This window comes from Mauremys mutica, chromosome 17 (assembly GCF_020497125.1).
Source record: "Mauremys mutica isolate MM-2020 ecotype Southern chromosome 17, ASM2049712v1, whole genome shotgun sequence".
In the NCBI taxonomy this organism is placed as follows: Eukaryota; Metazoa; Chordata; order Testudines; family Geoemydidae; genus Mauremys; species Mauremys mutica.
Window position 1 is genome coordinate 13,247,912 of NC_059088.1, and position 20,424 is coordinate 13,268,335.

Here is a 20,424-nt window from a genome sequence, read left to right on the forward strand (position 1 = left end):
GCTCAGCTGATGTGCTCATCCCACTGGACAGGGGGCAGGTGCTGGGTAGAACTAAAAGCATGTGTCTGTGTCGCAGGTTTTCAAATACGTGTGTGAGGAGATAGCTAGATATGCAGGTGTATGGATGGATGGATGGATGGATAAGTATATATGGGGTTAGATAAGTAGGAGGACAGGTCCATCAATGGCTATTAGCCAGGACGGGCAGGGATGGTGTCCCTAGCCTCTGTTTGCCAGAAGCTGGGAATGGGCGACGGGGGATGGATCTCTTGATGATTCCCTGTTCTGTTCATTCCCTCTGGGGCACCTGGCGCTGGCCACTGTCGGAAGACAGGACACTGGGCTAGATGGACCTTTGGTCTGACCCAGTCTGGCCATTGTTATGTTCTTATTATTTTACAAGTTGCACATCGCTTTATATGTCACTAAAATCCAGCAGATGAGTTTGTCCCGGTTCCCTAACTTGTTGTTCTGTCCCTTCCCTATCTTTGTTTTGGATACTAGCATTCCAGGTACTAGTCCGGGAAGATACTTCCCTAGCTTGTGCAAATATAGCTTGATTCTGACAAGTTTTCTATCTGCTTATGCCAAACTCTTACTTCAGCAAAAACGCAAGGAGTTATGGGATACTTAGCCTAAGGGAACAGGGTAATGGTATAGGCCAGTTTAGCCTGTATCACTGTTACAATATTTGTGCTGAATGTTACTGCTACTTAATACATACTAATATATATTGATGATGCAGTGTGTGTGTGTGTGTATATATATATGCTACCCAGCAGATATTAGTCAACAGATGGTTGAATAGTGATTTTGGGGTCCCAGAAGGGTCTGATTTTCAGAGGCAAGGTGCTCAGCGCTTCCTGAATATTAAAGTGTCTCAAGTAGGGGCTGAAAAATCTCTTCTCCAAATCTTCAGCCCTTTGCTCACGTCCCATCGTCTCCCAAATGCTCTAACTCCTGGTTTTCCTAACAGAACATGGCACTGGGGCAAGCAGGCCTTTGGCAGCCGGTAAGTACTAAACGCTGCTTTCTTTGGAGAGTAACTTCAATTTACGGGCTAGAGCCCAGCTGGAGTCAATGGGCTGTAGCAACATTGGAGTCAGTGGGGCCAGATCCCCACTTGGGGTCAATCAGCCGTAGCTCCATTAGAGTCAGTGGGGCCAGATCCCAGCTGGGGTCAATGGGCCGTAGCTCCCCCGGAGTCAGTGGGGCCAGATCCCAGCTGGAGTCAATGGGCCATAGCTCCATTGGTGTCTATGGGGCCAGATCCCAGCTGGGGTCAATTGTCCATAGGTCAGTTGGAATCAATGGGCCAGAATTATGAAGTGAATAATAGTACAGACGTTTCCATCTCAGCCCATCAAAACGGCGGCAGCCCCTGGGCAGACAGAAAACTCTCACGGGTGAACAATTGAAAAGTGCTTAGTGATTTTGAACCCCTCAGTGTTGGGGTGTACGGCTTTGAACACCTTCGCGGGCCCTGCTCTTCAGAAAGCGCTGGACACTTGCCTTCTGAAAATCAAGGCTCTTCAAGGTGTCTACAGCTGCATTCCCATCATCTGAGGCATTCAAAACCATTAGTCGCGTTTGTGAGCAGAATCTTGTCCCACAATCCTGACTCTCATTTGCCGTGCAGCACAGACACTGACACAACGGAGCCTGGGGGCCACTGGCCCAGGCACTGCATAGGCACATGGGGAAAGTCAGCCTCTGCCCCATCAGCTTTCAGGAGCCCGTAGTGCGGGCCAGGCACACCCTGAGCTTCTCCCACCTCACCCCGAATTTGTTTGTTTCTGCCTGTCCGTTACTCCCTGTTCTATCTCCTCCATTTCCTGTGTCATGGGCCCCACATCCTGCCTTCCCGCCCCTCCAAACCACCGCAGACCAGTTGCCATTGAGAACCGGGACTTCATCTTCACTGCAGAAGGAGCCCTCCAATTTTAGGACTATCCCACAAAATTTGGAACCGATGCCCTCAATAGGGCTACAGGAGCCCCGTGTCTCTCATGGTGGGTGGGTGGAGGGGCCCATCTGACAGGAAAGAGCCCACAGAGTGACAACCTCTAGCAGCTGGATTCCAGCTGTGGCTGCCAGGGGATCCCCAGTGGGGTAGCACAGACAGCCAGGTAATCAGAGCGCAAGGGACAGCTCAGCTGGCGTCTCTAGGGCCGAATCCCCATGCCCCAAATATCCGCTGCCTCTTCTCTGCTCTGATTAATCTGTTCCATTGCCCGGCCTGGCAGTACGGGGTTGGGGAAGGTCAGTGGTGGGAAATGCAGGTCTGGCTGGAAGGGGAAGCCGGGCAGGGCTGAGGGAAATGGGTGGTGAGGGGCTCAGACACAACAGGATTGGAGGCCACTGTACGACCCAGGGAGAGACGTTCCCAGCAGGCTCCGTTGTCAGCCCCTGGAAAGGGGAGGGCGGGTTCTTCCTGGATACAGGGAGGAGAATAGAGGTGAGGTGCCAGAGAGCAAGTGTGAAAAATCAGAACATTTTTTGGGGGGGGAGAAGTATAGTGGCCTATATAAGACAAAGCCCCTAATATTGGGACAGTCCCAATAATATCAGGACGTCTGGTCACCCTAAATGGAGAGAAAAACCCACCAATTATTTCTTGCAGGGTGGACAACCAAACCCAGGAGCCCTGGTGAGTTCTGGGCTGGATTTTATTTAATATCATCTGAGGGTCCCCCAGGCCGGGAGATGAGATCCGAACCAAGCGCCCCAGTGTGGCGATGGGAGTCCCGTGTCTCTCATGCTGGGTGGGTGGAGGGGCCCATCTAACAGGGAAGAGCCCACCCAGTGTCCCGCTCTGTCAGTGGGATTCCAGCAGTGACTGCAAAGGGCTCCCCAGAGGGGTCACACGGGCAGTCCCGTGATCAGTGCACAAGGGGGCTCTCAGCTGCCGGGTTCCCCGCAGAGTCAGGGCTTCACTGCTGGGACTCCAGGCCGTTTCCCAGCTGGCTCCTCCTACCCCCCGCTCTGTATGAATGGGCCACCGGAGACTCTGCCCCACCTCGTGTCTGACTCAGCGCAGGCCAGTGCCCTCTGTGCGAGGACCCAATGCGGGAAGGGAAACCCCTGGGGAAGGGATGTTTCCAGGTCAGGGTCCCAGGCTGGTTCAGAAATCCCCTGACGGAGGGGAGAGAATGGGGACCAGCACGTTAACCTCTGGCTCTTTCTTACAGCCTGGCTTTGGTTTTGACCTGGGGCTGGTGAGTGTTATTGTTTATTTTTTTCTATTTCAGTAGGACCTAGATCAGGGATTTTCTACCTTTTTTTCATTTGAGGACTCCTAAAAACTTTCAAATAGAGGTGCGGACCCCTTTGGAAACCTTAGATTCAGTTCAGAGCCCCCCAGAGATCTGGGGACCACAAGTTGAAAGTCACTGGCCTGGAGGACGGGGCCAATTTCACTAGGCGCTGTGAAAAGATAACATAGATGGTCCCTGCCCCAGAGAGCTCACAACGTACATTTCAGATCACAGAAAAAGAAGTGGATGCAGCAAACATACAGTGCGGGAAAGTTCTGAGCAGAGACACAACGCACCGGACCCTCATCCAGTGCTTTGTGGGCATCAGGGCATGATGGGTGGGTCTGAAGGAGAGCTTGAAAGAGGGAAAGGGAACCCCTGTGGGATGAATGTTCCCATTGCGGGGTCTTCCCATGGCTGAAGTATCCCCATGACAGAGGGGAGAGAACGGGACCAGTTCACTAATCTCTTCATCTTTTTTACAGGATCCTTTTAAGCTGGGCATCAATGTGGTAAGTGTTAGAACTTCCCTGAGCTGTCGAATGTCTCCCATTACAGCATTTCCTCACTCACAGTTAGACAGACTTGCCCTAAAGCAAGATGACCCACGTCCCGTTTGGTGAGGCAATGCCATTGGAGGTCAGAATCAGTGACAGAGTCGTGATTTCTCGGGGAGGGGTGTGTTGTCAGAGTGCTACCGGTAGGGTGCTCTGCTTTCTCCAATGTTGATATCACTCGGCTGCGTGCATGTGTTCCCTCTGTGTGCTGCCCCAGCTCTGCGCAGATAGCTGACACAGCAGACCCGACGAGAACCCCCAATAACCACAGAGTCTAGTAAGATGCAAAGTCACGTCGACTAGGTTTATTGTCGAAGAAAAGCACAGTCTCCTGCTCCCTGGCAAACGTAGTCCAAGGTGCTGCTAAGATACAGCTAGCCAGTACATATGTACTCCTTGACAATGGACTCAGCTCAGTCAGTGGCGGGACTTTCCACTGCCCCCTCGGCTGGACAATGACACCGCCCCAGGGATGCATCTTATACACAGGTACAAACAAGTTACACATCACACCTGACGTATTGAGGTGCAACCCTTCCACGTAGCACGGTACAACCCCTCTACCTATTAAGGTGCCGCCTCTCACCTTGTATATGTTGGTTCGATCAAAACAACTCTATCCATCATATTACCCTTTTGCCCCTGTCATTGGGATGGGCCAGCCTGTTCTTTGTTATCTGTGTGGAATGTGCAAGTATGTGAATGTTCTGATATCTAGTGTTCAGTACCTTTTAGGTACGTATCTTCTTGCAGCATCAGCCCTTTCCTTGCCGGCTTCTGAGAGCAGGGCCGGCTTCCAGCTCACAGCTTGACTTTTGCTTTTAGCTTGACCATACTTTAGTTCACGCCTCAGGCCTCAACTGGGCCTTTATCAGGGCCTGCACTTACTACAGGGTGGGGAACCCCCATCCACACTGATCTGGGCAAAGGAAAGTAATCAAGGCAAAAGCGCAGTCTCTACCCCTCAATTCCAGACAGACTTTGGGGAGACAGAAAAGCTGGACGGATGCTTCTCATCCATGTTGGATTGGTTCCCTTCTTAGGAAATTGGCCAGATGGAGGGGGTATTTTTCATTCCTGTGGCTCTGTTTTCCTGGCCCTCAACTATCGACAAGAGATGTTCTTCTTGAACAAAGCCTGCAGCTTTCACTGATTAATGGCCAACTCCAATGTAATGAATGTTCTCAGAAGACCATGAGGCTCATGGAATCTCTAGGGCCGAATCCCCATGCCCCAAATATCCGCTGCCTCTTCTCCACTCTGACTCCCCTGTTCCAATGCCTGGGCTGGCAATACGGGGTTGGGAAAGGTCACTGCTGGGAAATGCAGGTCTGGCTGGAAGGGGAAGCCGGGCAGGGCTGAAGGAAATGAGTTGTGAGGGGCTCAGACACAACAGGGTTGGAGGCCACTGTATGACCCAGTGAGATACGTTCCCAGCAGGCTCAGCTGTCAGCCTCTCGGGCTGGGTTTCTTCCTGGACACAGAGAGTAGAGTGGAGAGAAATAACCACCAATCATTTCTTGCAGGGCAAAAACCAACAAAACCAAGGAGCCCAGGTGAGTTTGCGGTCAATGTTTCAGATTAGCCGAGCGCCCCCCAGGCAGGGAGATGAGATCTGAACCAAGCGCCCCAGTGTGGCGATGGGAGCCCCGTGTCTCTCATGGTGGGTGGGTGGAGGGGCCCATCTGACAGGAAAGAGCCCACAGAGTGACAACCTCTAGCAGCTGGATTCCAGCTGTGGCTGCCAGGGGATCCCCAGTGGGGTAGCACAGACAGCCAGGTAATCAGAGCGCAAGGGACAGCTCAGCTGGAGTCTCTAGGGCCGAATCCCCATGCCCCAAATATCCGCTGCCTCTTCTCTGCTCTGACTCCCCTGTTCCATTAGCCGGCCTGGCAGTACGGGGCTGGGGAAGGTCACTGCTGGGAAATGCAGGTCTGGCTGGAAGGGGAAGCCGGGCAGTGCGGAGGGAAATGGGTGGTGAGGGGCTCAGACACAATGGGGTTGGAGGCTACTCTAAGAATCTGGGAGATACGTTCCCAGCAGGCTCTGCTGTCAGTCCCTGGTGGTTGGGGGCGGGTTCTTCCTGGACACAAGGAGGAGAATAGAGGTGAGGTGCCAGAGAGCAAGTGTGAAAAATCAGAACACTTTTTTTTCAGGCACGGGTGGAGTGGGGGGGAGAAGTATAGTGGCTTATATAAGACAAAGCCCCTAATATCGGGACAGTCCCAATAATATCAGGACGCCTGGTCACCCTAAATGGAGAGAAAAAAACACCAATTATTTCTTGCAGGGCGGACAACCAAACCCAGGAGCCCAGGTGAGTTCTAGGCTGGATGTTATTTAATATTTGAGGGTCCCCCAGGCAAGGAGATGAGATCCGAACCAAGCGCCTCAGAGTGGCGATGGGAGTCCCGTGTCTCTCATGCTGGGTGGGTGGAGGGGCCCATCTAACAGGGAGGAGCCCACCCAGTGTCCCGCTCTGTCAGCGGGATTCCAGCGGTGACTGCAAAGGGCTCCCCAGAGGGGTCACACGGGCAGTCCCGGTGATCAGCGCACAAGGGGGATCTCAGCTGCTGGGTTCCCCACAGAGTCAGGGTCCCCGGCTGGTTCAGAAATCCCCCTTGACGGAGGGGAGAGAATGGGGACCAGCACATTAACCTCTGGCTCTTTCTTACAGCCTGGTTTTGGTTTTAACCTGGGGCTGGTGAGTGTCTGTTTATTTGTTTGTATTATGGTAGGGCCTAGAGGACAGGGACCCTTGCGCTAGGTGCCGGTATAAGGATGGTTCCTGCCCCCAAAACTCTGTCAAAGGACTTGTCTTCTCTGGTGCACTCCCTGCTGACCGAGCCTGGCCTTGCAGGTGCCCCTGCCACAGTTTCCTCCTCGAGGCGTGTCCTCTCGGTCTTCCCGCTGCAGAGTGAGGTCGGTGCCAGCCTCAGCTCTCTGGCCATGTCAGGAACTAAGGCATCACCCTTCCCAGGGTAACAGAATTGCAAACAAAGTTCTGTCACCTCATCTGGATTCCTCTTCAGCCTCCCTTCTCGGCTCCCCTTACGTCTCACTGCTCTGGGATCGAGGGCTGACTCCATGGCTCCTTCCCCGCAGTCCTCCCAGGCCCTACCTCAGGCCGTCCCCAGACTCCCAGCATGCTCCCTATGGACGTGGTTTCTCCACCACTGTGTTCTCTCTGCCCTTTTACAGGGACCAGGGGTTTCAGGCTGTCACCTGACTCCAGTTAGTCCTGCCCCTTGTGGAAGGAAGCTAATTATGGCCCAGGCAGGACTGATGGAACAAGCCTGGCTAGACTACACCTCCTGGTCCTTTGAGGGCCAGGCCGCTCCGTTACACGATCCCAGCGGGCACCAGCTGTCCCACCATCATCAAGTGCTTTGGCGGCATCGGCGGTTGGAGGGAGAGATTGACAGAGGGAAGGGAAACGGCAGGAGAATGAACGTTCCCGGGGCGGGGTCCCCTGTGGGCTGAATGTCCCATGGCAGAGGGGCGGGAACGGGAATCAATTAACCAACCTCTGGCTCCTTTTTCCAGAAACCTTTTGATTTGGGCATCAAAGTGGTAAGTGGTTGACTTTCCCTCTGCTGCCGAGTCTCTCCGGTGACAGCATTTCCGCTCACGGGGAGACCCCCAGGCAGCGAGATGAGATCCGAACCAAGCGCCCCAGTGTGGCAATGGGAGTCCCGTGTCTCTCATGCTGGGTGGGTGGAGGGGCCCATCTAACAGAGAAGAGCCCACCCAGTGTCCCGCTCTGTCAGCGGGATTCCAGCAGTGACTGCAAAGGGCTCCCCAGAGGGGTCACACGGGCAGTCCCGTGATCAGTGCACAAGGGGGATCTCAGCTGCTGGGTTCCCCGCAGAGTCAGGGCTTCACCGCTGGGACTCCAGGCCATTTCCCAGCGGGCTCCTCCTACCCCCCACTCTGTATGAATGGGACACCGGAGACTCTGCCCCACCTCGTGTCTGGCTCGGCCCAGGCCAGCGCCCTCTGTGCGAGGACCCAGCGCGGGAAGGGAAACCCCTGGGGAAGGGATGTTTCCAGGTCAGGGTCCCCGACTGGTTCAGAAATCCCCTGACGGAAGGGAGAGAATGGGGACCAGCACGTTAACCTCTGGCTCTTTCTTACAGCCTGGCTTTGGTTTTAACCTGGGGCTGGTGAGTGTCTGTTTATTTGTTTGTATTATGGTAGGGACCCTTGTGCTAGATGCTGGTATATGGATGTGCTAAGCGACCCCTGCTGGCCAAGTCTGGACCTGCAGGTGCCCAGGCCACAGGTTCCTCCTCGAGGCATGTCCCCTCGGTCTTCCCCCTGCAGACTGAGGTCTCTCTGGCCATGTCAGTAACTAAGGCATCGCCCTTCTCAAGGTAACAGAATTGCAAAAAAAGTTCGGTTGCCCTGTTTGGATTCCTCTTCAGCCTCCCTTTAAGAATGAACTTTCCCAGTGCAGGGGCCCCTAAGGGCTGAAATGTCCCCATGGCAGAGGGGAGGAAATGGGAATCAATTAACCAACCTGTGCCTCCTTTTTTCAAAAACCCTTTGATTTGGGCATCAAAGTGGTAAGTGGTTGAATTTCCCTCTGCTGCCGAGTCTCTCTGGTGACAGCATTTACTCACGGGGAGACCCCGGCCTGAAAGGACGGTGATACGGAGCTCTGTTGGGCTGGGGAACGTGACTGGAGGTGCGTTGCAATGATGAATCCTGATCTCCAAGAGAGGCTTCGGCATCCCCTATGAGCACTGACCTAGGCAAAGGAACGGAGGAAAGTATCTATTGGTGTAACCAAGGGAACAGCTCATCCTCTCCCGTCAGTGCCAGACAGACTTTGGGGAGGCTGCGAAGCTGGACGGATCTTACTCATCCATGCTGGAGCAGTTCCTGTCTGTAGAAAATGGATCAGATGCTGCCTCTACTTCCCCTGCCTGCGGCTCTGTTTTCCTGGCCGTCTGCCGGAGATGAGAGATGCTGTTATTTTGGGTTATGTTCATCCAATAAAGCCAGCAGATTTCAGTGACATTTGGCCTTGTCCCGGGCGATGAGTGCTCTCATAAGACCATGAGGCTGGTGGAACCTCTAGGGACGAATCCTTATACCCCAAATATCCGCTGCCTCTTGTCTGCTGTGACTCCCCTGTTCCATTGCCCGGCCTGGCAAATACGGGGCTGGGGAAGGTCAGTGCTGGGAAATGCAGGTCTAGCCGGAAGGGGAAACCAGCAGTGCTGAGGCACAGGCCGTCCTTAGGGTTTATGGGGCCCTACACAGTATTATTGAACTGGTGCCCCTATGCCTGAGTTGGGGCACAGCCACCACCCCACCCCACGGACCCCCCAGAAAACCATCCCCCACATTGCTGACAAACACTGAGGTTCGTACGCAGCAGAAGCCTGGGCTCGCAGCCTAGAGGGGGTGGGACAAGGCAGCAAAGGACACCGAGCTGCCTGGCCCATCTCACGGCGGAGGAGAGTCACAATTCCCCACCCCGTACCCTCTCCCTCGCGCAGAATGCGCCCACCGGTGCATTCAGCTCTGTGAATACGGCCCCTGCCTAAGGAGACTGCAGCGTGCGCTGGGTGTGCAGGAGCTGACCTGCTCTTACCTGCTGTCCCAGTGGTGCCCCAAATTTTCGGGTGCCCAATGCAGCCGCGTATGCTGCATATACCTAAGGCCTGACCTGCGAGGCAAATGGGTGGTGAGGGGCTCAGACACAACAGGGTTGGAAGCCACTGTGTGACCCAGGGAGATACGTTCCCAGCAGGCTCAGCTGTCAGCCCCTAGGGCTGGGGTTCTTCCTGGACACAGAGAGCAGAGTGGAGAGAAATAACCACCAATCATTTCTTGCAGGGCAAAAACCAACAAAACCAAGGAGCCCAGGTGAGTTTGGGGTCAATGTTTCAGATTAGCCGAGCGCCCCCCAGGCAGGGAGATGAGATCTGAACCAAGCACCCCAGTGTGGCGATGGGAGCCCCGTGTCTCTCATGGTGGGTGGGTGGAGGGGCCCATCTGACAGGAAAGAGCCCACAGAGTGACAACCTCTAGCAGCTGGATTCCAGCTGTGGCTGCCAGGGGATCCCCAGTGCGGTAAGCACAGACAGCCAGGTAATCAGAGCGCAAGGGACAGCTCAGCTGGCGTCTCTAGGGCCGAATCCCCATGCCCCAAATATCCACTGCCTCTTCTCTGCTCTGACTCCCCTGTTCCATTGCCCGGCCTGGCAGTACGGGGCTGGGGAAGGTCACTGCTGGGAAATGCAGGTCTGGCTGGAAGGGGAAGCCGGGCAGTGCTGAGGGAAATGGGTGGTGAGGGGCTCAGACACAACGGGGTTGGAGGCTGGAAGGGGGGGTGCGACCCAGGGAGATACGTTCCCAGCAGGCTCCGTTGTCAGCCCCTGGAAAGGGGAGGGCGGGTTCTTCCTGGATACAGGGAGGAGAATAGAGGTGAGGTGCCAGAGAGCAAGTGTGAAAAATCAGAACATTTTCAGCGTGTGGGCTGTGGGGGAGAAGCATAGTGGCCTATATAAGACAAAGCCCCTAATACTGGCGGGACAGTCCCAATAATATCAGGACGTCTGGTCAGCCTAAATGGAGAGAAAAACCCACCAATTATTTCTTGCAGGGCGGACAACCAAACCCAGGAGCTCAGGTGAGTTCTGGGCTGGATGTTATTTAATATCATCTGAGGGTCCCCCAGGCAAGGAGATGAGATCCGAACCAAGCGCCCCAGTGTGGCGATGGGAGTCCCGTGTCTCTCATGCTGGGTGGGTGGAGGGGCCCATCTAACAGGGAGGAGCCCACCCAGTGTCCCGCTCTGTCAGCGGGATTCCAGCGGTGACTGCAAAGGGCTCCCCAGAGGGGTCACACGGGCAGTCCCGTGATCAGTGCACAAGGGGGCTCTCAGCTGCCGGGTTCCCCGCAGAGTCAGGGCTTCACTGCTGGGACTCCAGGCCCTTTCCCAGCAGGCTTCTCCTACCCCCTGCTCTGTATGAATGGGCCACCGGAGACTCTGCCCCACCTCGTGCCTGACTCAGCGCAGGCCAGTGCCCTGTGTGCGAGGACCCAGCGCGGGAAGGGAAACCCCTGGGGAAGGGATGTTTCCAGGTCAGGGTCCCCAGCTGGTTCAGAAATCTCCTGACGGAGGGGAGAGAATGAGGACCAGCACGTTAACCTCTGGCTCTTTCTTACAGCCTGGATTTGGTTTTAACCTGGGCTAGTGAATATTTATTGTTTATTTGTTTCTATTGTAGTAGGGCCTACAGGATAGGGCCCCATTTTGCTAGGCGCTGTGTAAAGATAGCAAAGATGGTTCCTGCGCCAGAGAGCTCACTATGTACGTTTCAGATCAGAGAAAAAGAAATAGAGGCAGCCAGCATACAGTGTGGGACAGTTCTGAGCAGAGGCACAAGTCGCTAGACTCTCATCCGGTGCTTTATGGGCATAAGGGCATGATTGGTGGGTCTGAAAGAGAGATTGAAAGAGGGAAAGGGAACCCCTGTGGGATGAATGTTCCCATTGCGGGGTCCTTCCTTGGCTGAAATGTCCCCATGACAGAGGGGAGAGAACGGCACCAGTTCACTTATCTCTTCATCTTTTTTACAGGATCCTTTTAACCTGGGCATCAATGTGGTAAGTGTTAGAACTTCCTTGAGCTGTTGAATGTCTCCCATTACAGCATTTCCTCGCTCACAGTTAGACAGACTTGCCCTAAAGCAAGATGACCCATGTCCCGTTTGGCGAGGCAATGCCATTGGAGGTCAGAATCAGTGACAGTCGTGATTTCCAGGAGAGGGGTGGGGAACCCCCATCCACACTGATCTGGGCAAAGGAAAGTAACCAAGGGAAAAGCGCAGTCTCTACCCCTCAATTCCAGACAGGCTTTGGGGAGACAGAAAAGCTGGACGGATGCTTCTCATCCTTGTTGGATCGGTTCCCTTCTTAGGAAATTGGCCAGATGGAGGGGTTATTTTTCATGCCTGTGGCTCTGTTTTCCTGGCCCTCAACTATCGATGAGAGATGTTCTTCTTGAACAAACCCAGCAGATTTTGCTGACTATTGGCCAACTCCCATGCAATGAGTGTTCTCAGAAGATCATGACACTCATGGAATCTCTAGGGCCGAATCCCCACGCCCCAAATATCCGCTGCCTCTTCTCTGCTCTGACTCCCCTGTTCCATTGCCCGGCCTGGCAATACGGGGTTGGGGAAGGTCAGTGCTGGGAAATGCAGGTCTGGCTGGAAGGGGAAGCCGGGCAGGGCTGAGGGAAATGGGTGGTGAGGGGCTCATACACAACGGGGTTGGAGGCCACTGTAAGTCCCAGGGAGATACGTTCCCAGCAGCTCCGCTGTCAGCCACTAGGTCAGAATGGAGAGAAAAAACCACCAATCATTTTTTGCAGGGCGGACAACAAAAGCCAGGAGCCCTGGTGAGTTATGGGCTGGATGTTATTTAATATTTGAGGGTCCCCCAGGCCGGGAGATGAGATCCGAACCAAGCACCCCAGTGTGGCAATGGGAGTCCAGTGTCTCTCATGCTGGGTGGGTGGAGGGGCCCATCTAACAGGGAAGAGCCCACCCAGTGTCCCGCTCTGTCAGCGGGATTCCAGCGGTGACTGCAAAGGGCTCCCCAGAGGGGTCACACGGGCAGTCCCGTGATCAGTGCACAAGGGGGATCTCAGCTGCTGGGTTCCCCGCAGAGTCAGGGCTTCACCACTGGGACTCCAGGCCATTTCCCAGCGGGCTCCTCCTACCCCCTGCTCTGTATGAATGGGCCACCGGAGACTCTGCCCCACCTCGTGTCTGACCCGGCCCAGGCCAGCGCCGCTGTGTGCGAGGACCCAGCGTGGGAAGGGAAACCCCTGGGGAAGGGATGTTTCCAGGTCAGGGTCCCCGGCTGGTTCATATAGCCCCCCTGACGGAGGGGAGAGAATGGGGACCAGCACGTTAACCTCTGGCTCTTTCTTACAGCCTGGCTTTGGTTTTAACCTGGGGCTGGTGAGTGTCTGTTTATGTGTTTGTATTATGGTAGGGCCTAGAGGACAGGGACCCTTGCGCTAGGCGCCGGCATAAGGATGGTTCCTCCCCCGAAAACTCTGTCAAAGGACTTGTCTTCCCTGGGGCGCCCCCTGCTGGCCGAGCCTGGCCCTGCAGGTGCCCCTGCCACAGTTTCCTCCTCTAGGGGTAACCAAGGGAACAGCTCATCCTCTCCCGTCAATGCCAGACAGACTTTGGGGAGGCTGGAAAGCTGGACAGATCTTACTCATCCATGCTGGAGCAGCGCCTGTCTGTAGAAAATGGGCCAGATGCTGCCTCTACTTCCCCTGCCTGCGGCTCTGTTTTCCTGGCCATCTGCCGGAGACGAGAGATGCTGTTATTTTGGGTTATGTTCATCCAATAAAGCTAGCAGATTTCAGTGACATTTGACCATGTCCTGGGCTATGAGTGTTCTCATAAAACCATGAGTCTGATGGAGTCTCTAGGGCCGAATCCCCATGCCCCAAATATCCGCTGCCTCTTGTCTGCTCTGACTCCCCTGTTCCATTGTCTGATCTGGCAATACGGGGTTGGGGAAGGTCAGTGGTGGGAAATGCAGGTCTGGCTGGAAGGGGAAGCCGGGCAGTGCTGAGGGAAATGGGTGGTGAGGGGCTCAGACACAACGGAGTTGGAGGGCACTGTAAGACCCAGGGAGATACGTTCCCAGAAAGCTCTGCTCTCAGCCCCTTGGTCTGGGTTTCTTCCTGGACACAGAGAGCAGAATGGAGAGAAATAACCACCAATCATTTCTTGCAGGGCCAACAACAAAACCAAGGAGCCCAGGTGAGTTTGGGGTCAATGTTTCATAATATCCGAGCGCCCCCCAGGCAGGGAGATGAGATCCGAATCAAGAGCCCCAGTATGGTGATGGGAGCCCCGTGTCTCTTATGGTGGGTGGGTAGAGGGGCCCATCTGACAGGAAAGAGCCCACAGAGTGACAACCTCTAGCAGCTGGATTCCAGCTGTGGCTGCCAAGGGATCCCCAGTGGGGTAGCACAGACAGCCAGGTAATCAGAGCGCAAGGGACAGCTCAGCTGGAGTCTTTAGGGCTGAATCCCCATGCCCCAAATATCCGCTGCCTCCTGTCTGTTCTGACTTCCATCACCTGGTCTTTGCCCAGCAAGGTCGCTGCTATGAAGTGTAGTGACAGCCAGAAGGGGGGAAATCAGGGGTGGGGGGAAGTGCTTGGTGTGGGGCTCAGACATGGTGGGATTGACACGCAAGTCAGAACCTAGGGAGATACATTTCCAGCAGCCCCCCCCCCCCCCAGTCAGCCCTTAGCGCTGTGTTCGGTCTCATCCTGGACACAAGAGAGAAGGACTGAAGAGAAATAACCAGCAATTATTTCTTGCAGGGTCCATAACAAAACCCAGGAGCCCAGGTGAGTTATGGGCTGGATGTTACTTAACATCATCTGAGTGTCTCCTAAGCAGGGAGGTGAGATTAGAACCCAGCGCCCCAGTGTGATGAGGGAAGTCCCATTGCTTCTCACAGTGGGTGGGCAGAGGGATCCATCTCACAGGGTCCCCTGCTGGTTCAGATATCCCCACGACAGAAGGGAGAGAATGGAAACCAGTACGTTAACCTCTGGCTCTTTTTTACAGGATCCTTTTAAGCTGCGCATCAATGTGGTAGAGACTCCAGCAATCTTAAAACCATGAGATTGCTGGAGGGTCTAGGGCCGAATCCTCATGTCCCAAATATCTGTTGCTTCTTGTCTGTCCTGACTCCTCTATTCTCTTGCTTTGCCCAGCAATAAGGAACCAGGGCAGGGTTGCTGCTGTAGCTATGGCTAGACTGAAAAACCAATTCGGGGGTGGGGAGGGGAGGGGAGGGGAGAGGAGGGGTGGGGAAGGAGATGAGTATAGGAACCGTTACCTGGGGGAGATCTCCCCCCAGCCCCTAGCACTGTGCTGGGTTCCCTCCTGCTGGACAAAAAGTCCTAGTGAAGAGAAATAACCTCCAATTATTTCTTGCAGGGCAAAGAACAAAACCCATCAGGCCAGATGAGTTATGGGCAGGATCTTATTCTGTGTGTTGCCGATGGGTTATACTGCCAGGCAGGGAGATGAGGTTAGATCCCCGAGCCCCCGAGCAGCACTGAGAGTCCCATTGCTTCTCACAGGGAGTGGGCCGAGTGACCCAGCGAACAGGAAACAGTCCAGCCAGAGTCCAGTTCTGGCAGCTGGATTGAACGGTGATTGCAGAGGGTCCCCGGAGGGCAGCAGGGTCAGCCAGTGATCAGTGTACAAAGGGGCATCACAACTACTGTCCCCCCGTAGAGCCAAGGACTCACAGCTCAGACGCCCGGCATTCGGCTGGTGGCTCCTCCCAGGCCCCGGTCTATAGGAAGTGGGCGGCCCCCAGGGTCTCTGCCCCCCGCCTTTCGTCAGGAGATCGGTGCGTCTGTTTGGACGTCCCTGGTGTGTGGCTCTGGCCAGCAATAAGGGACTGGGGTGAGCTCAGCGCTGTGGAGGGAAAACCAACAGTGCTGAGGGGGAAATGCTGGGGCTGGGTTCAGACATGATGGGGGAGGAGGCCGGCCTGGAGAAACACTTTCCCAGCCACACCTGTCAGCCCCTCGAGCTGCGTTCGGTTTCCTCCTGGACAAAACTGAGCAGGAGTCAAGACAAATGACCCTGAATCATTTCTTGAGCTACGACCAGGCTCAGGGGCGAGAGGTCACGGCTTAGGTCCTGCAGCTGAATTCGAGCAATGGGTGCCCCGGGGCCTGCATCAGGCCAGGGCCAGCTCCAGGCACCAGTGAAGGAAGCAGGTGCTTGGGGCGGCCAATAGAAAGGGGCGGCACGTCCGGGTCTTCGGCATCAATTTGGCAGCGGGTCCCTCACTCCCTCTCGGAGGGAAGGATCCGTCGCTGAATTGCCGCCGAAGAATGACGCGGCGCGGTAGAGCTGCCGCCGAAGTGCCGCCGATCGCAGCTTTATCCTTTTTTTTTTTTTCTTCACCACTTGGGCAAAAAAGCTGGAGCCGGCCCTGCATCAGGCAGCCCCTTACTAAGGCTCCTCATTTCAGGATACGTATCTAAAGCCCATAAACCCGCAAGTGTAACCAGGCCTATGCCGGGTGGTGCTCTATCCCCCTCTAGTGGTGGCCAGGCCCCATACAGAGCTTTATCGGTAAACCTCGATTTCACTAGACACACGCACAAAGTGATGAACAAATATCTCCACCGATAACTGAAATTCACAGCTGGGCAAAGTGAGAGAACTAGGGTGACCAGATCGCAACTGTGAAAAAACGGGACGAGGGGGGGGGGGTGGTAATAGGCGCCTGTATAAGAAAAAGTCCCCAAAACCGGGACTGTCCCTATAAAAACGGGACATCTGGTCACCCTAGAGGGAACTCAGAGTTTGATTTAAGGCTACTCACTTTATAGATTTTGACATGTGACGTTGACACCTTGTGTTTTAACAGTCAGGAAGCTGTAGCTGGCTGATTTAACGTTTACTGTCATTAAAAAAATATTCTCTGACCCTCCCAGAACTTCCCACAACTGTGAAAATTTAAACCAAAACAACTGAAAAAAATGCTTAAACTTAAACATTGTGATCTGTTGCTATTATATGAGAAACGGAATCCTGCCGGGCCACATGCAGAGCTAGATGAACCTGTAAGAGGCTCGGTTAACAGATATGAGTCTTCTAGCTCAGGCAGTTGACACTCCTGCTCCCAGACTCAGCAGTCCCCTGTTGGATTCTCGCTGAGAACCCACCCAGGGGCATGGCATTTCAAGGCTGCCCTGTATTTACTCTGGAAAGAGAGCGTCTACATGATGGATTATACCAGTATAACTATCTTGGTTTAAATTCACAGTTTAGCTCAGGGCCGGCTTTAGGAAGTGCGGGGCCCGATTCGTACTCACCCGGCGGCACTCTGGGTCTTCGGCGGCACTTCGGCAGCGGGTCCTTCACTCGCTCCGGCCCTGCTTTAGCTTATTGTGGGAAAACTTCCCGGTGTAGACAATGCCTTAAACTGTAAGATTTTGGGGGCAGGGTCCGTCCCTTATGTGGAGTGGGCCCCTGTCCAGGCTATTCTCATACCACTGCTAATAAAACCAGCAGGATTCATCTTGGAGAAAGCCATAACATTGTTTACAAGGATTTTATGTCCTGTCTAGCAGTTTGTTCCTGTCTGGCGCATGTAGAGAGGTTTATGAGTCTGTCATTAGCTGTAAACCAACAGGCCATGGATGTTGTCTGTGTTATGAAACATCGTGGGCTGCACGGATCCCGGTGTAAATCAGGAGGGGCTGCTCCCCAAAATCTCTCCTCTCCCTCCTGTTATGCTGGTGCCCCGTCCCGTCAATAAGAGGGCTTGCAAGAATGTCCTGTATTCCACAAGGGAGAAGGGTAGTTGCAGAGACACTGACACTCTGCTAGCTGGGAGGAGCTAGATGTGAAATCCCCTCACTAGGCATTTTTTGCAGCTTATTATATGGCTTAGTAGCTGGCATCTTGGTTACCAGGTATAAGGACCTTCCTGAGGAATACCAGGTACGAAAGGGCTTTTAAATCCAGCAGAGTAAGAACCAGCGGCTAGAAGTTAAAGCCAGGCAAATTCAAATAAGAAATAAGGCCCAAATTTTTAACAGTGATGGTGATTAACCATCGGAACAATCTCCCCAGGGACGTGGTGGATTCTCTCGCTCCTGATGTCTTCAAATCCAGACTTGATGCCTTAGTCAGACTCAAGTAGTGGGCTCAGTAGCGGGGCCACTGGGTGAATTTCTCTGGCCTGCGTTCCCCTGGAGATCAGACTAGATGATCATAATGGTCCCTTGTAGGCTTAGGAAAAGGGCCGTGTACTTCACACTTGTTTTCCTTTCCCTTCCAGCCTTAGCGGTTCAAACAGCAGGATGGTCACTGAAATGTCAGCTGGGAACCTGGCTCTGATGATAAGAAGGAAGCTCCATCTTCCACACTCTGATCTCGGAAATCAAATGCTAACCGCAAATTGTGTAGTAACAAGGGCTGTAGGGGCTGGGGCAGGAATGATGTTCTGAGCGTTGATTTTGCTGCCTTTAATCAGCAAGCAGCCAATGGAGACGTTCACTAACGTTTACACCAAGAACAGCAGAAGCTTCACCGGGACTGAAAATAAATCTCACCAGCAAACCATTTCTCTCCTCTCCATGTTCATTGGTGACACATTTCATATTTTCCTGTGCATCACAATGGAATGTTGCGCCTTTTAAGATTCCTACTCGAGTGATATGAAGGCTGGTCTGGGCTAAGGCACCGGGACTCAGGACTCCTGCTCTCAGTGGCTGACTCTGCTACAGAATCTCTGTGTGACCTCAGGCAAGTCACTCATCGTCTCAGCTCTCTCGCCTATAAAAGGGTGAGAATAATCCTTAGCTGGCCTTGTAGAGTGTGAACTCTTTGGGGGCAAGGACTGTCTCCCTCTGTGTGTGTCTGGGCAGCGCCTGGCACAACCAAGCTCTGATCGTAGGCGGGGGAGGGACTTTCTCTCGCTGTGTGTCTGGGCAGCGCCTGACACAACCGGGCTCTGATCGTAGGTGGGGGAGGGACTTTCTCTCGCTGTGTGTCTGGGCAGCGCCTGGCACAACCGAGCTCTGATCGTAGGTGGGGGAGGGACTTTCTCTCGCTGTGTGTCTGGGCGGCGCCTGACACAACCGGGCTCTGATCGTAGGTGGGGGAGGGACTTTCTCTCGCTGTGTGTCTGGGCAGCGCCTGGCACAACCGAGCTCTGATCGTAGGCGGGGGAGGGACTTTCTCTCGCTGTGTGTCTGGGCAGCGCCTGACACAACCAGGCTCTGATCGTAGGCGGGGGAGGGATTTTCTCTCGCTGTGTGTCTGGGCAGCGCCTGGCACAACTGGGCTCTGATCGTAGGCGGGGGAGGGACTTTCTCTCGCTGTGTGTCTGGGCAGCGCCTGACACAACCGGGCTCTGATCGTAGGCGGGGAAGGGACTTTCTCTCGCTGTGTGTCTGCGCAACGCCTGACACAACTGGGCCCTGATTTCAGGTGGATACTCTAAGAACAACTGACATAAAAACAATGCTCATAATAACAACAGGCTGGGGCTTGGGGCTGTTAAGAAGTCAGGGGCGGCTCTAGACATTTTGCCGCCCCAAGCAGGGCAGGCAGGCTGCCTTCGGTGGCTTGTCCGCCGAAGCCGCGGGACCAGCGGACCCTCCGCAGGCACGCCGCCGAAGGCAGCCTGCCTGCCGCCCTCGTGGCGACCGGCAGAGCGCCCCCAGTGGCTTGCCGCCCCAAGCACATGCTTGGCGTGCTGGGGCCTGGAGCCGCCCCTGTAAGGAGTTAGTACTGAAAGGTATAGACTAGCACTGGCTGTCCATATTTATTAAGGGAATCATAAAAGATAAGGAGCCCCACTACACTATTGTGCCCCTATGGGCTTGGCTGCTGGCAGATGCCAAGTCCTGAGCCATGCTGCCCTGTTAGAATTTTTCAGAGGAGTTGACACATGTGAGAGGGAGGAGATATGATTTGTTTGGGCATTTGATTCCCATTTGCCTGGTCTAACTGTCAGACTTCAGTCCCTTCCCATAGGAGAACCTTGGAGTCCCTACTCCTGCCCTAACCACTAGTTCATACTGCCTTGGCGGGGTGTGAGCTGGGCCCCCCACTGCTGAACTCCTTCCGTGTTGAAAACTGACCATCTACCCGTACGCTGATTCCTACAGATCCATGGGTACCTCTCACCCAAAGACCAGGCTCCTCAATCGCCCGTAGGGTGGGGCTTTATCGCAGGAGTTGTGGGAGCCCAAACAGGCCATTGGCTTCACGGGCAGGAGAGCTACGTTCTCCTGCTGGCTCTAGCACAGCTCTGCGACGTGACTTTGAGAAGGGCTTGTCCACACACAGCTGAGTGCATGGCAAGCCGGCGTAAACATCTAGAGCACACTAGCTTGCTGGGCACAAAGTGGCTGTGCGGACCCTGCTACTGTGCTCTAACACTTCTGCAGGGCACTTATGTGTTTCCAATGTCAGAGAGCCCAGGGCAGCAGGGTCCACACAGGCAAGACAGTGCTCTGCAGCTTACACCCCAGCTTGCTATGCACCGAGCCTCCATGTGGATCAGCAAGACGTTATTTCCCCCTCTGTTTCCAGCCCTTTGCCTGCCCTGGTGTTTGAGCCTGTAAGCTCTTGCTCGTTGTGAAAGGCGCGTGCTGACACCAGCCGGGAAGCTGGGCCTCTGAATTTCATGGACCCCTGTCAAGGTGCGTCTCTTGGGCATCTTGCCTGACTTCAGCTTTCCTCCCAGAATGGGTCTGATGCCCTGGTTCCAAGCTACCCCAGAAACGTAGGGGACAGACCCTCACCTGGGGCCGATTGGCATTGAGTCCAGTGGGGTGACCCTGATTTACAGCAGCCGCTGAGAAGCTGGGCCCTACCACTCAACGGGCAAGTGCTTATGGTTTGTTAGACGCCTCTTGTGAGAAGCTTTATCAAAGTGCAGGCGCCATCCGGCCCGCGGGTGATAAGCAATAATGGAACAATTGTGTGATTCCAGTGAGGGCTGAGAGCTCCCCTAACAGATCCGACTGGAAAGCAGCTCCTTGGTCTGAGTCA

At 54.5% G+C, this 20,424-nt stretch overlaps 1 protein-coding gene across 7 annotated transcripts in view; it reads left to right on the forward strand.

Moving 5' to 3' along the window:
• LOC123351735 (41 kDa spicule matrix protein-like) overlaps window positions 1–17,830 on the forward strand; it is a 77,901-nt gene extending 60,071 nt beyond the window's left edge. For 3 of the 7 annotated variants that reach the window (XM_044991321.1, XM_044991322.1, XM_044991323.1), the window contains 17 exons: window positions 977–1,012; window positions 2,624–2,650; window positions 3,192–3,218; window positions 3,743–3,769; window positions 5,341–5,370; window positions 6,106–6,132; window positions 6,493–6,519; window positions 7,362–7,388; window positions 7,955–7,981; window positions 9,666–9,695; window positions 10,435–10,461; window positions 11,415–11,441; window positions 12,211–12,237; window positions 12,779–12,805; window positions 13,601–13,627; window positions 14,199–14,225; window positions 17,699–17,820. In XM_044991321.1, the coding sequence (XP_044847256.1) occupies window positions 977–1,012; window positions 2,624–2,650; window positions 3,192–3,218; window positions 3,743–3,769; window positions 5,341–5,370; window positions 6,106–6,132; window positions 6,493–6,519; window positions 7,362–7,388; window positions 7,955–7,981; window positions 9,666–9,695; window positions 10,435–10,461; window positions 11,415–11,441; window positions 12,211–12,237; window positions 12,779–12,805; window positions 13,601–13,627; window positions 14,199–14,207 (429 nt within the window). In that variant the 3' untranslated portion in view covers window positions 14,208–14,225; window positions 17,699–17,820. Of the gene's footprint in view, window positions 1–976; window positions 1,013–2,623; window positions 2,651–3,191; window positions 3,219–3,742; window positions 3,770–5,340; window positions 5,371–6,105; window positions 6,133–6,492; window positions 6,520–7,361; window positions 7,389–7,954; window positions 7,982–9,665; window positions 9,696–10,434; window positions 10,462–11,414; window positions 11,442–12,210; window positions 12,238–12,778; window positions 12,806–13,600; window positions 13,628–14,198; window positions 14,226–17,138; window positions 17,143–17,698 lie in introns of all 7 variants that reach the window. The other 4 variants (XM_044991325.1, XM_044991326.1, XM_044991324.1 and 1 more) reach the window with 3 other exon arrangements.
• The last annotated feature ends 2,594 nt before the right edge of the window (window positions 17,831–20,424 follow it).